At 34.9% G+C, this 15,136-nt stretch overlaps 2 protein-coding genes across 2 annotated transcripts; one reads left to right on the top strand and one right to left on the bottom strand.

Annotated features, from left to right (window-relative positions):
* The first annotated feature begins 2,422 nt into the window (after positions 1-2,422).
* Positions 2,423-7,475, top strand: LOC143603333 (protein DA1-related 2-like). Its single transcript, XM_077080155.1, has 11 exons — positions 2,423-2,582; positions 2,675-2,762; positions 2,837-2,948; positions 3,710-3,830; positions 3,933-4,016; positions 4,103-4,222; positions 5,037-5,249; positions 5,319-5,381; positions 6,109-6,224; positions 6,323-6,381; positions 7,128-7,475. The coding sequence occupies exons 1-11, from the start codon at positions 2,460-2,462 to the stop codon at positions 7,433-7,435; spliced, it is 1,407 nt and encodes a 468-aa protein (XP_076936270.1). The 5' UTR covers positions 2,423-2,459; the 3' UTR covers positions 7,436-7,475.
* A 661-nt stretch (positions 7,476-8,136) lies between these two features.
* On the bottom strand, positions 8,137-9,930 carry LOC143603332 (ras-related protein Rab2BV-like). The gene is made up of 2 exons (XM_077080153.1): positions 9,739-9,930; positions 8,137-9,225 (listed from the first exon to the last, which is right to left on the bottom strand). The coding sequence occupies exons 1-2, from the start codon at positions 9,901-9,903 to the stop codon at positions 8,737-8,739; spliced, it is 654 nt and encodes a 217-aa protein (XP_076936268.1). The 5' UTR covers positions 9,904-9,930; the 3' UTR covers positions 8,137-8,736.
* Between the last annotated feature and the right edge of the window lie 5,206 nt (positions 9,931-15,136).

Here is a 15,136-nt window from a genome sequence, read left to right as displayed (position 1 = left end):
TTTTTTATGTTTTAAAATACTTTTTCAGTTTTTATGGACTAGTATTGTTTTAAACTCTTAGTATCTGGTGTTTTGCTTATTTATATATATTTTTGAATGTTAAACACAAATATTAATTATATTGCTTTATAATATAATATATTTATTTAAATGTTGTGTATTGTTTATTTAAGTATTTGTATGAGTTGTATCAATCTTTTTTTTAAAACACTATTTTTCTTAAAAATATAAATCCTTATAGCAAATTAATATTAGTACTAAATGATTTATGTTATTAGTAACAATTGTGTGTTATTAGAAAGAAAGGTTAATTTAAATAAATTTTAAGCATTATATATAAGGAAAGTTTTTAGAGATCTATGTCGCAAAGAGGGTAACTACAAAATTTTTATATGAAGAAATTTTTAGAGATTAATAAAAATTTACCATCTAATTTTCTTTTTTTTTATTTTATGAAAATTTTATTGTATTCAACGTTGTAATACATATTCATATTCATATTCATTTATTTAATACTAAATTAGTATAAGTATTTCACATTGTTTTGATCTTTTGTTAATATAGTTTACAACCGTGTATACACAGGTATTTAACCTAGTATGAGTTATGAAAGTGTTTAGATGTGATATCATATCTTTTCATGCATTATATAGCGAAACCAGAGTATTCTGTTGCAATTTCTGCCTCATATGCATGAATAGAAAAACAAACAATATGGTTTTCTTCATGAGACTCAGGTTATTCAAAGCATGATATATATAGTGTCCCGTTTCAAATAAGTAACCACGCTATAAAAGCCACGCTATAGAATCTTGCTATATCTTTCTCCATGTGTTTAGATAAGTTATGAAAGTGTTTAGATGTGATATCAAATCCTTCGTGCATTGTTAGCGAAACCAAAGTTGCAATTTCCACCTCATATGCACGATCGAATAAAAATTAGTGCTACGCTAGTCATGCATGATTGAACTTTGTAATGTACATGTTTTGCCGATGCTATGCAAGCATAAGTTGATATGTGAATGGTACGTTGTCTGTGTTATGCGTGTTTTTAACTAGAATTTATAGATATACAACAATATTGTTCACGTCTCTTATGTCTATTATCATCTAACATGATGACAATAAAACTTTCAGAAAAGATATATAATTATATCCTTGATTTTCTAATACAACTATCAACATTAAAGAAGACTAGCTACTAGGTGAAAGCAATCAAACTTGGTTTTAAGTTACTATATAGATAAGTTATAATGAACATGAATGACAGCAAACACAGGTTGTGCTTTCTTCTACTTTTTTCCACATATTGCTGCTGGAGATGCTAAATAAAGCCAAAAGCTGAGGCACATACATTTTTTTTAAATTTACTAAAAAACCAATATTTATAGCAAAAAAAATAGACAGAATTACAAATTTTGTTCATTAAACATTACAATTTATGGATTAGGTCCTTACTTTTAGTCGCTGTCCTTTAATTGGCAAATTGTCTTGCTTTTTAGTCCTTTTAACTTCACGCCCATCCAATTTGTCCGTTAAGTCCTAACTTGTGCCCAGCACATGAGGGTATAAAGGTAAATTTAACCATTTCCGACATCGAACAGATACGGCAGTGGGTTTGAGCACCAATAGTAGATCAAATGTTCTAACAACTTGGTATGTTGTTCAAAATATACTCTGGACATCAAGTCCGCGGACCACGTCCGGTTCTACAGACATGGGACGGAAGAGAGAGGCGGGCCCCCCTCTCACATACACAAGCAAACAGTAAAGTTTGGAATCTGACCTAAAGCTTATGTTTGGTTTGTTGTTGCGAATTGCGATAGTCATCCGGTTATATAATCCGGGCTGACCCGTAACAGATTTACGCACACCTCGAACTAGCAACCGTTGGTTCCAAATCTAAACCCCATCAAATCAGTCAGACGTTAAACCTATGAAACAAATATAAACCGTTGCTTTTTGCCGGCAAACTTGAATTTCAAAAGTTGTTATCCAAATAACAAACCCAAAAGATCTTGAAGATGCTCTCTCTATCTTCAACCCCACTGGTTTTAATTCATCATCCAATCACACACCAACAAACACCCACAGCTTCACCTTCAATTATAACCGTCCAGAAATCATTTCATCGAATCTATCTTACCTTACCTTTCTAGATTCCTCACCTTTTCCTTTACCTTTTTATCACGATGCCATTGTTCCTCCCCTTTCGCTATCTCCCTCCGGTTTTCGATATTTTACATTATCCTTTTCGCTTTCTTCAAACCCGTGTGGCACACTATCCATACGACATCATGTCGTCGTCTTCCAGGAACGTCAGACACCTGTCCCAGCCTTGTATGAATGGTATGTAAATTTGTATTTGTATTTGTATTCGTAGTTGTGATGAAATGCCTGACTGAGTTTTTGAAGCAGGTGACATTTTTTCTTCACACACAGAGAGGAAGTCCCGGTTTATGAAATGGATGAGCAAGCTTTTAAAAGGCGGGTCGAATCGTGGGTCGGTTAATGGTGGGAGTTCGTCGCCTCAGCTTATTGGAGACGGAAGTATGGTACTGCGTGCTCCAGTTAGATCTTCGGTAAATACGATCTCTATATATGGTCTCATTACCTCATATGCTGTTTGGTTTAGTTTTTGTTTTCATAATCGTTAATGTTAGAATTTGTTTAGGGTAATCGCTCAAGGAGTGATAAAGAGAAGGAAGAATTAGATCGAGCAATTGCACTTTCTCTAGCCGAAGGTTTGAAGAAACCGAATGGTAAGTTGTTAGTAGCTTGCAACTTTTAATCTTAATCTTTCGACATGCATTTTGAGTTTGAGTTCGTTTTCCAGGATACGGGTATCAACCGAGCAATAATGAAGATCTTGAAAAATCACATCAGGATGACTTTCATCCACCACACCCTTCAAATATGCCTACCGAATATAATCCCATGGGATATAGGTACTTATAGTATATCTTCCTGTCTGTTATATCATACAAGTTGTGTGATGCCAAATCAACTTTGCGCACACATCATACGTGGCACATGTTAGGATGAAAAATGGTCATCATATTACTTTGATGGTGGTCACATTAGTCATTTCTTTGTTAGTCAAAAACATTATACGGCTGTATGATGTCAAATTAGCTCTACACACCGAAGCCTGTCTTTATATTTAGAAAATACTGTTTACCTTGTAATTAGCATTTATTGTTGATTTGCTATCTCCAAATAGGAGATTTGTAATTATAAATAGTGGGGTCTAGTAGGAGAATGATCATCGATCCAATTACATCATACGGGCTATGATGGGACCAGAAATGGTCATCATATGACTTTATCAGTTGTCACATGAGAAAGGCCAGTCAAAAACATCGCATGGGCTATTTGATGTCATATTGTTAATGATGTCAAATCAATTCTACACATTAGAGCCTGCTACATCATACGTGCCGTATGATAGGACGAAAAATGGCTATACGGGTCGTATAACTTTGACAATGGTCATATCAATCATTTCTTTGACAGTCATAAACATCATGCATGCCATGTGATTTGCTCCTCATACGACTCATATGACCATTTTTTCCAGTCATACGACGTATGACATCTCAGTTGTCTAGAGTGTTAGTGGTGTTTTGTAGGCTGGACCTCTAGAAAACAAGTTTTCAATTGAATAATTTGACATTGACTAATCTTTTAGTGCTTATATAATTTCCAGAGTATGTGGTGGCTGCAACCGCGTCATTGGTTACGACAGTTATTTGGGATGCATGGGCACCTTTTTTCATCCAGAGTGCTTTTGTTGTCGTGCTTGTGGTCACCCGATCACTGAACTTGAGGTAAACACACTTGTTTAATTTGAACCTATTTTTCATTTGACTTTTGTAAGGTCAAACAATGCTGTTGAATGTCTGTCTTATTTGTTTTTTTGTTGATTCAAGTTCTCATTATCAGGGAAAGAGGCTTACCATAAGTCATGCTTTAAAGACATGACTCACCCCAAATGCGAAGTCTGCTTTCAATATGTAAGGAAGCCATGCTTAAATTATGAAACCCCTAAGTGCAAAAATATATAGATTAATGGTGTGTAATATTATGTTTGGTTTCATAGATTCCCACAAATGCAGCCGGATTGATTGAGTATCGATGCCACCCGTTTTGGTCTCAAAGGTATTGTCCTGCTCATGAGCATGATAATACGGCTCGATGTTGTAGTTGTGAACGGTTGGAGGTATGGTGTCTAGTGTTATTGCAAAATTCATTTACATAATATCTCCATTTTGTTTTAGATTATAAAATCAACTAAATATGGTCTCAAATACGTGACTCAGAAGCCTAACATCCTTGACATTAAGTTTCAAGTTAGATTCATTTATATCATTATCCTCTGTTTATAAATTTATTCAATTTGTGGTATGTATTTTCATGTGATGTGATATCAAATAAATGAGTCCCAAACTTATTTGTTCATTTCTTTTCTTTCTGTATAAGAATATGATCTACAAAGTAAAAAGGGGAAATTGCCAACAAGGGTAATCCAAATTTCACATTTATATAAAATTAAAGGAAAAGTTAGACAAAACTAAATTATCTGTAGTCCCTAAATTTGTAAAAAATGATAAACTTTCATGCCTATATTTTTCAAAAATCAAGCATTTACTCCTCTGAGCGTCATAACTACCTTTTTTGATTCTACCTTAGTTGAGCTTTTAACATTTTTGTGTTTTCCAAACGAATCAAAGACAAAAGTTACCTCAAATGGGAACATGTGACGCAAAATGGAAGCAAGAAAAAACATAGGGATAGAAATCTCAAGAAACTTTGATAGAATCAAAAGCATATTTTTTTTAAAGGATATGCCCATTTGAAGTTCGGGTTTTTTCTACCATGTTTCCCTTTATCTAGCTAGTCCATATAAGAGCCGCCAACTCTTTTCTAAGAACTTCAATTACTTTATGATAGTAATGTTTTGTGATGAAAATATTACATTTAACCGTTCTACTTCTTACATGCAAATAATATTTGTAATCATGATTATGATGCAGTCGGTGAATGTTCGGTACACCTCTTTAGGCGACGGAAGGAGTATATGCTTGGAATGCATGGAATCTGCGATAATGGATACCGGGGACTGCCAACCACTTTACCACTCCATTAGAGATTACTATGAGGGATTGAACATGAAACTTGATCAACAAATCCCCATGCTTCTTGTAGAAAGCCACGCCCTTAACGATGCGATTGTTAGGGAGAAAAACGTAATTTCAACTAGTTCTTATTATGCTTTTCCAGTTCATAATTTCTGATTTTACAATCTTATCTTTCAGGGATTTCATCATTTGCCTGAGACAAGGGGTGTATGCGTTTCTGAAGAGCTCACTGTAGCAAGTGTAAGCCTTTTAACCACGGGAAAATTGCCAAAATAGCCGTTTTTTAATGTTGACTTTGCCAAATTGGCCCTTGACTTTTTTATTTGCTCAATTATCATTTGACTTTTCGTTTTCATCATTATCGTACTCAGTATATTCCATCAATAGCAAAGTTGTGCTAGGGTCTGAGAAGGGTAAGACGTAGGCAGCCTTTACCTCTACCCCGTAGGGATAGAGAGACTGCTTCCAATATTTATTTATTTTTTCTTTAATTATGTAAATTGCTCCATATAGAATCTGCTGCACTATAATTCTGTCTATTTTTATAATTATTTTACCTTTTTAATTTTATATTAAACAATAAGAAATTAAACATTTTGATTTTTTACTATTTATTTTAGTTTTCTAAAAATATTTTTCAATCGTGTTTCTTAAAACTATTATCTTTATTTTATATAACATATCAATTTAAGGTAAAAAGTTTTATATTACATATTTTTATTCTACAAAGAGTACTTTATATTAATTGTTTTTATTTTACAAATAGTATTACTAGATTAGTTATTTTGTATTTTACAAGTAACATTTTATTGTGAATTATTTTTACTTTACGAATAACGTTTTATCTTAATTATACATGTATTATTTTTTTTATACCTGTTATTTTTGTATTAAAAATAATGTACTTGTTAGTTGCTACTTTACGTATTCTGCATCAATGAATAATATTGTTGTTATTTGTTTGTAGGTACGAAAAAGGCCGAGAATTGGTGGCAATCGGTTTGTTGGAATGAGAACTCAGCAGCAGAAGCTTTCCCGTAGATGTGAAGTTAGCGCCATTCTTGTTTTATATGGTCTTCCAAGGTGATACGTTTATCGCGCTTTGTTTACTTAAAATAACTTGTCTTCACAAATGACACATGGAAATAATTTGAGGCCTTTTTGGTAATCAAATGTTGCAGGTTACTAACTGGATCCATTCTTGCACATGAGTTGATGCATGGCTGGTTACGTCTTAAGGGTAACTAGAAAAGTTCCTATTTTTCTTTCAAGAATCGAAATTATATTTCACATACAAAATTATTTAAATCTTTGAGACCTTGAGTAACTTACGCGTTTAGGTTGTGCCCTTACACTAAGCTAGATACAAAACACATTCTTTATAAAATAAGATGTAACGCATTAGCTCCTTTTCAGTTTTCAGTTAATATATTCTGTTACTTTTTTGTAAATGTCCATTTTATTTTACCGCTTTACAAGATGTGTAAAATTTTGACCTTTTCCTTTTCTTTCTTTTTCCTCTTTTATTTTTTATTTCACTTTTATTTATGTTTTTTAGGTAAATGTTAATAATTAATCAACTTATGTGTTTAAAAAGCTGAAACACCTTAACGGTTTTTTGGTAGTCTTTTAATGATTTTATTAAGAAAGACCACTTCTGAAAGGTCAGCACCAAAGTGTTTGTAATTCACTAAAAGGAAATCTCTGAATCAATCATGAAGCTTCTTACCCAGTGAGATTTATAAATATATTGAATTAAGACTCTGAATCAATCAGCTCTTTTAATAACTTGAAGATGCGTTCCAAACAGCCTCAAGTCCTTTTCACTATCTGAAGTTAAATTATTCTTTTTCCTGTAAAATACTTATTTTATTTCTTACAACTACAACTAAAGGACAAAAGTGCAATTTTATGAATTCTTTTATGTTGTTCAATCTTTATACTTTTATCACATTTTAATCTTTTTATTTTTACTTTTAAAAACAGGTTACTGGAAAATGAATCCCGACGTAGAAGAAGGTATATGTCAAGTGCTTGCATACATGTGGCTAGAATCCGAAATCATGCCCGGGTTAAAAAACATGCCATCAACATCATCATCGTCATCAGTCTCAAAAAAAGGCGGGAAATCAAGGGTCGAGAATAAATTAGGTGAATTTTTCATGCATCAAATAACTAATGATGCATCACCAGCATACGGAGGGGGTTTTAGAGCTGCTAATGCAGCTGTTAATACATATGGTTTACGAAGAACACTGGATCACATTCGTCTCACCGGAAGCTTCCCTCTTTGATTTCGGGCCTTTTGTTTATATAAATATATTTTTGAGTCTGGTTTGCGCTCTTGAGGATCGATATGGTCGAATGATTCCAAGTTTTTATGGAGTTTTTTTCTTTTTGAGATAATGTGCAAGAAGCGTTGTTTTTGGCTTGTTTGCAGTAAACCTCCGAAAGTGATATATATGTTTTTTGTAATTGGTATGAGTGTTTTCTGTCTTGATACTATTTTATGAACTTTTGAGATGTAACATGAAGAGATTTACCTAAAGTTTTCTAAGATCTTGATAAGATTTCAAGTTTTGTGCTACTTACTGCTTGTTTTTTAAATATGTTTGATTTTATTTGTCATTTTTTTTAAAATCAAAAGAATAAGTTTTTTTTACTATGTCATAATAATTGTAATCTCAAAGCAAAAAAGCAAAATAAGTAAATAAATAATTATAAGTTAGTAAGCTACTCAAACTTGACTAGTTTAAAGCTAAGCTTAAAAGGCTACTTGAAAATTGAACATGACTCATATAAACCTAAGCCTAAATGGCTATTTGAACATGACTCGTTTAAAGCTTGACTTGAGTTAAGCCTAAACGAGTTTAAATCGAGCTTGAGTCTCAAGAGCGCATATAAAGAACAAACTTCAACCCACATTTCATATATACGAAACAAAATGAACTAAAGCTAAGGTCAAATTTGTAAAATCTTTAATGAGCCGACTCGAGTTTTATATACAAGACTCTTAAGGAGTCTAACTTGAGCTCTCTTTAGTTCAATAAACCGAGTTCAAATACCTTTTAATAACCACAAGAAACCACATAGCATGATAGCAATACAAACATTTCATGCTAATATAAATTTGAATTCATTCATAAACGTTCAATTGTAACAACATTAAAATTGAAAAATAAATCCAAACATATCTTTATCATAATCTCTATAGTCTATGTAAACCTACCAAAGCTCCAAAACCAACAAAGATAAAAAGACCATATGTTTTGTGTCTAACCTATACATCCTTTCAACTTACTTTCTCCAAAATGTAGGATTTGAGAATGTGACCATAATCAATCTAACACCGTGTGCGTTACAGGATCAATTTGATTGGACCACCGTCCGAAACTGACTGCTCGCGAGTTTGCTTTACCTCTCACGTGATAAGCCTGAGTTGATTAGGCGTGGGCCATTGAGGTTGACGGGATTCGACACTTTACACCAAAAAGAAAAAAAGGAAAAAATAACACTACCTCTACACTTTTATATGCCTTGGTTTTCTTGTAAATCTTGAACAAACTTACACATAATAATTTGTTTCCTTGTGTCCTTAACTAGAACAGCATTTCCTTTGAGAACTTTTATCATAATCACCAACTTTTATGGCAGTTGATTGACTAGGAACAGGGACAGAAGAAGATGCAGCTTCTTGAGCAGCCAAGGCTTTCTTACTTACTATCTTATATATGTCCACCAATATCATCTGAAAAGCCTTTTCCACATTATACGCTTCGAATGCAGACGTCTCCAGGAACACGAGCCCTTCTTGCTCGGCTAACTTTTGACCATCGGCCTCTTGAACGGCTCGGTGGTGGCTCAAATCCGCCTTGTTGCCAGCCAACATGATCACAATGTTGGAGTCTGCATGGTCCCTAAGTTCCCTTAGCCATCTCTTAACGTTTTCAAATGACTGGGCCTTTGTTATGTCATATATCAAGAGCGCACCCACGGCTCCTCGGTAATATGCGCTTGTGATTGCTCGGTACCTCTCTTGACCCGCGGTGTCCCATATTTGTGCCTTTACTATTTTACCCTCCACCTGCATTGTAATGCTCTTTAAGCTCCTTTTCAAAATGTACATCTTCTTGTTCTTTTATGTTCGTATTAGTGTTCTTTCTAAAATGTTTGAAGAGTAAAAAAAGTTAAAGAAAAAATCTTGCGCTAGGTAAGCGCAAAACTGCACCATCTTGCGCCAAGTGAGCGCAGAATGAGAGAACCTTGCGCCGGTACTTCTTTATCATGTCAAGTCGCCAGCGCATGATAGCGACATCTTGCACCATGTTGGCGCAGATCATTGGTCAACGACTGTTTTCCTAAAAATTTACGTCAAAGGTTAAATTGTTAATAAAGTTGAACAAAACGGCTATAATGGTGATTTTCCCTTTAAAATGTGCTGGAGTCAACTTTTTTGAACGAATACATGAATGAACATAACCAAACCCAAATAAACAAATAAGACATGCGTTTTTATTCATTCGTTTAATTATATTAACAAAACGTCTGTTCATGTTTGGTTCATTTACTAGCATAATGAGAAGTCCGGCTAGCCTACCTGAAGAGTCCTTGTAGCGAATTCGACACCAATGGTAGATTTAGATTCCAAACAGAATTCATTTCGCGTAAACCTAGAAAGAATGTTGGATTTTCCAACTCCAGAATCTCCAATCAATACTATCTTAAATAAGTAATCATACCCATGATCCACCTTATATGCCATTCCTTGTTTCTACACTTCCCAAAAACCTATAAACATATATACATTCAACAAACATATATCACAACACCCAAGGAAACAAACAAATAATTAATAATAAAAACAAATCACCCTTTTCTGATGGTGGGATAACTTTCCATGATTTAAAACAAATAATACATATCCATGCAGATTAATAAAATGACTCACCATGCAGAAATGGCTGATTAATTAAGAACAAGACATTAATTCTGTAGGAAGGTAAGAGTTGATAGAAGGTGGGAGACTGAGGACCAATGGGAAGAAACAGAAAATCCGAACAAATGGGAAGTTTAACGGGTGATTCACAAGGAAACCATCAGAAAATGGTGGGATTAATTAATTATTACAAACTCACAAGATCCACTCCTTTGACTAATGTTCTAATTACACTAAACACCCTTATATATACTTTCTTTCGCTAACATATAGATTTGAAGTAGGCTTATGGAGATTAGCAAAAGTAGGGCTGAAACCGAGGAAGCCGAACAATGCAACCCAGATGCCGAACACCTATCTTGTTAATATTTGGTTTATTAGGCCTGAAACAAAACAAAACAAAACAAAACCGAATTCAACTTGGCCGGGTTTTTAATTTAGTGTTTTTAATCAAATCACGTTGAATTATATATCTGCCCATGTGTGCTATGGTTGCGTCGTTACATTCTCAACTTCTTTCTCCAGGCGTACTATACCAAACTTTTAAGTTAATTCTCAAGCATCATAAATAATATCACCATATAATTTGATTCGTTTTGTAAGGTTCTAGTCTTATTAAGTTATTTGATTTTATAGAACTTGTTTTAGCATCGCTTTCAATCTTGGATGTTTAATTCATATCCCCATCAACTTAATCTTTTATAAACCTTAAGACATTTTTATAAAACTTTTCTTTTGTTTATAAAAGATTCTTGTTAGAGCTTTATAAAAATGCTTGACTTATTTATGTGATCTTAATTAGCTCAACAAAAACACGTACACATCATTTATCCTTACAATGATGCGTCCTGTATACCAAAGGGCGTGTAGTCTCATTGTTGAATTTGAGACGTACAGCAAAGTTTGGCTTTACAACTTTGCGTAGGCATGCGCTATGGTTGATCCACCATCGACCGTGAAACTTTGGTTGTTTCTTGGTTCTTGACTTTGGATGATCGATATGTGCTTGACCACGATATAGACTACAGAGAGTATTATAATTCTGGTTTGTTGATTGCTATTCTTCATTTGACTCAACTGCTCTTTTGGACGTCTTTATTAATCGAAGAATGTATGATGTGAGCATATGGGCAATTATATTTAGTTGTTCGGATGTTTAAAATTTTAACTTTAAACAAAATGTGTATTCATTTAAAATTTCGATCATCAAATCAAATGCGACATTTTGCAAGTAACCACTATGAATTAGAGGACTATTAGAAGCAAACAAATCATTTGTTCTCTCGTGCTGCATGTGAGTAGTGTTCGTCGCTAAAGATATGTGGGAAACTGAGAGAAACTTTTACGACAAATCACCAAGAGGTTTACACTCTTAGAAATAACTAGCATCATTTCCCTATATATAGTAGTACACCAAATAAAGAAAAAGATAATATATATATGTAAATAAATTAGATTGTAATAAACTAAAAACAATGTTTTATCAATATTTTTCAAATTTGTATCTTTTAATCATATCCAATGCATCCATCATAAGTTTCACGTCGAACCCATGTGAAGGGTTTGGCTAAATATGCCAAATTCCATCGTCAACATCCATCTTATATTATACTAAATATTTGTTTTGACAATATATATGCTGACTTTAGTTTGGTCGACATAACTGCATCATACCAAACGAAGAAAAAGACAACAAATTCAAAAGAACTAGATTGTCATAACTTGAAATTCAATGAGTATGAAACCGTTTTCAAATTCCAACTGTTTACCATATCCAATGCATTGTCTCAAGTTGCACCTTGAACCCGTAATAAGGGTTTGATTAAGATATGCTAAATTCCATCGTCAACATTTTATTATTCTTATTTATTTTTTGCAATAAGTTGTACTATTGTTTAGTTAGTTATTACATCTACATCATTCCAAATAAAGAAAAATGACTATATTTAAATAAACTAGAATGTAATAAATTAAAATACAATGGGTTTATCCAAGGCATTATCACAAGTTGCACATCTGCCCATGCGAAGGGTTTAATTAAGTCGGCTTATACGATTTGTAAACTATTACCTCATGTTAGGGCACGGATTTTCAGTATCCTCAGCAAAGATTATATTCAGAACAAATCCTGGATACGGTATCCTCCAAGGTAATACGTATCCTAGCTACATTATATAACTAACGCAATATTTGCTACCTTCCATGTTTACCAGGTCAAAGACCGTTGCTTGATCACCCGAAGACTCGTGCTTTCAGTTGATAGATCATGGCAGAAAAGAAAACGTGCTGATTGAGAGATTAACGGCTAATTAGATTTAGTCCAAAAGTTTCCTAAATTATAGGCAATAATTGTTAGACTTTGTTTATTATAAATAAAGCCCTAAACATTGATCATAACACACACTCTAGCACTAGAGAACTTACTAGTACTCGCATTCTCTGTAATCACGATCAAGTTTAAGCTCCACACTTGTAATCACCTTTATTATTAATAAACCGGTAGTGATAGTTTTCACCACCCGAGGTTTTTTTCTTGTTATCCTAAGGATAACAGGTTTTTTCCTCGCAACAAATCTCTGTGTTCATACTATTTTTACAAGCACCTAGTCCTGATTTACTAAATTGGTTACAAAATCACTATTGTTAATTTTTTACCATAACAATTTGGCACCCATCGTGGGGCCAACGGTGCTTTAATCCATTAAATCCGTTTATTTCATTTCCAATCACTTTTCACTCTCTTGACAATGACCTCACAACCAAAAACTAGTTCAGTCTTTGCTCCAGTGGTCACCACTGCTTCAAGTGTCAACCCAGGACCTCCACCATTGTCGAAGAAAAATATTCAACCCAGAGGAGAACTTCCACCATTCGCGGGATCCTCTACACGGGTAGATCCGGTTATTTCTAATAATGATATTTTTGCTGATGAAACAGGTCAAAACACACATGGAGCAACAAGAAAAGACCAACTCAAGGCTATTTAAGGAGATTGAAGGAATCAAAAAGAAGCCAGGGCAGGAGGCTACTCCAATCATGCCCAGGGCTCTTGATTTTGGTTCTCTAGGATCAACCATCCTTTAGAATCCCGGATCCTTGGGGGCACAATCAACAAGGACTCCGTCTCAGCAACAATCAGGATACGGAGGAACTCATCTTCCGATATCCTCGGAATTACCTAGACCAACGAGGCTAGATTTCATCAACATGCAGCCTCGTTCAACCATGCCAGCTAGTATATTCTCATCAGGATCTCCCATGGTGTCCTCTGAAGTACATGTTGGAAATGACATCCCAATGCAAGGGTCACCTCATCCTGAGGATACCCTCAATGGAGGAACTAGCAGTCAAGGCTCAAGATACCAGAGACCTAACCATGACATCGGTAACAGTTTATTTAATACTAATTTATACACTAACCGTGGACATGTGCAGGATAAGGGGATAACCCCCGAGATAGCCAGGGAACTGCAGAAAATGAAGGATATGATTTTCAGTATCCCAAGGATAATACGTCCCATAACTGAAGTGTCCGCAGGTAGCCATAAGTTATCTAGGTTTACTTGGCATATATGTGACGTGGAGATCCTCAAGAAATTCCAGACACCCAACATGAAGCTCTACGACGACACTACGGATCCCGAAGAACACGTAGCTCAGTACAGAGAAAGGATGGATATCAACCCCATTCCCATTGACATTAAGGAAGCCTGCCTATGAAAGGGATTCGACTCAACATTAACGGGGCCGACCCTCAAATGGTTATTGAGTATTCCTTCCAACACTATTACATCATTTTCTCATTTAATTAATTTGTTCAATAACCAATTTTCTTGTAGTAGATCTTTTGAGAAAATAACAGGTGACTTATATAGAATTGTTCAGTGTAATAATGAATCCTTAAGGGATTACATAACCAGATTTAGCAGGGAAGCTTTGGAGATCCTCAACCTTGACATAGCAGCTGCTGTCGAAGCCTTAAAGATGGGACTAAGGAAGGATTCTCCTTTCTATGATGACCTTGTCATGACTCCATGCAGGAATCTTGATGAAGTCAGAAACAGGGCATTAAGATATATTCGGCTAGAGGACGACAAGAAAGCTCATGGAAGCTCGGTTATCCCGAAGTATGAGTCTACCAACAGAAAGTCAAACACTCCACAGAAGTACAATAGGCCCAAGCCTTATTCCAAGCAGGATAATCCCAGGATAAATGCTGTGGAAGAAGATGAGGATGATGAAGAGTATCCTAAAATCTTTGAATATTGTTTTAATATTGATATTAGTGGTGTGATTTGTGCAATGCAAAAGCTAGGTGACAAGGCCAGATGGCCTAAGAAAAATGTAAAGCCTGGATCCATCAAAGACAAGTCCAAATGGTGTGCATTCCATGAAGACTTTGGCCATCGTACTGATGATTGTATAGCACTTCGGAAGGAGATAGGATGCCTTTTCAGCAAAGGATACCTGAAGGAACTATTTGGAAGGAACAAGGATAAGAGTCAGGATCCTGTCAAGATACCTGAAAGGGCACCTTCTCCTCCACCCGGAGCTAAGGTTGTATCCTTTATCTCAGGAGGATCTGACATCTGTGGAACCTCGTATTCAGCAGCTAAGAAGCGTTCCAGAGAAACAAAGATGGACAACGGAGAAAGACCTCTCCGCATTTCCACTCTGACAACTCAAAGGATCATATCCTTCGATGAAGAGGACCGATGTGATCTTGTAGATCCCAACCATGATGGTTTAGTAATCACTTTATGTATAGCTAACTGTTTTGTGCGTAGGATACTCGTTGATGGAGGAAGCTTTGTGAACATTATCCAAATGGATGCCTTAAAGAAAATGGATATTCCGGAAACGGAGATTATCCCAAAATCCTCAGTTCTTGTAGGATTTAATGGCAAGACCAAGAACATCTTGGGAGAAATCAAACTTCCAATATATATTGAAGGAACTAACTCTCTACAAAAATTTTGTGTTATTGACTCATTATCTTGTTATAATGTGATATTAGGCAGGCCCTGGATCCACAACATGAAGGGAGTACCCTCAACTT

The sequence above is a fragment of the Bidens hawaiensis genome, unplaced genomic scaffold (genome assembly GCF_021521415.1).
Source record: "Bidens hawaiensis isolate Kalapana, Puna unplaced genomic scaffold, B.hawaiensis_p1.1 tig00061308_1, whole genome shotgun sequence".
NCBI lineage: Eukaryota > Viridiplantae > Streptophyta > Magnoliopsida > Asterales > Asteraceae > Bidens > Bidens hawaiensis.
The sequence above is the reverse complement of the archived record's forward strand: the minus strand, read 5'-3'. Positions and strand labels throughout refer to the sequence as shown.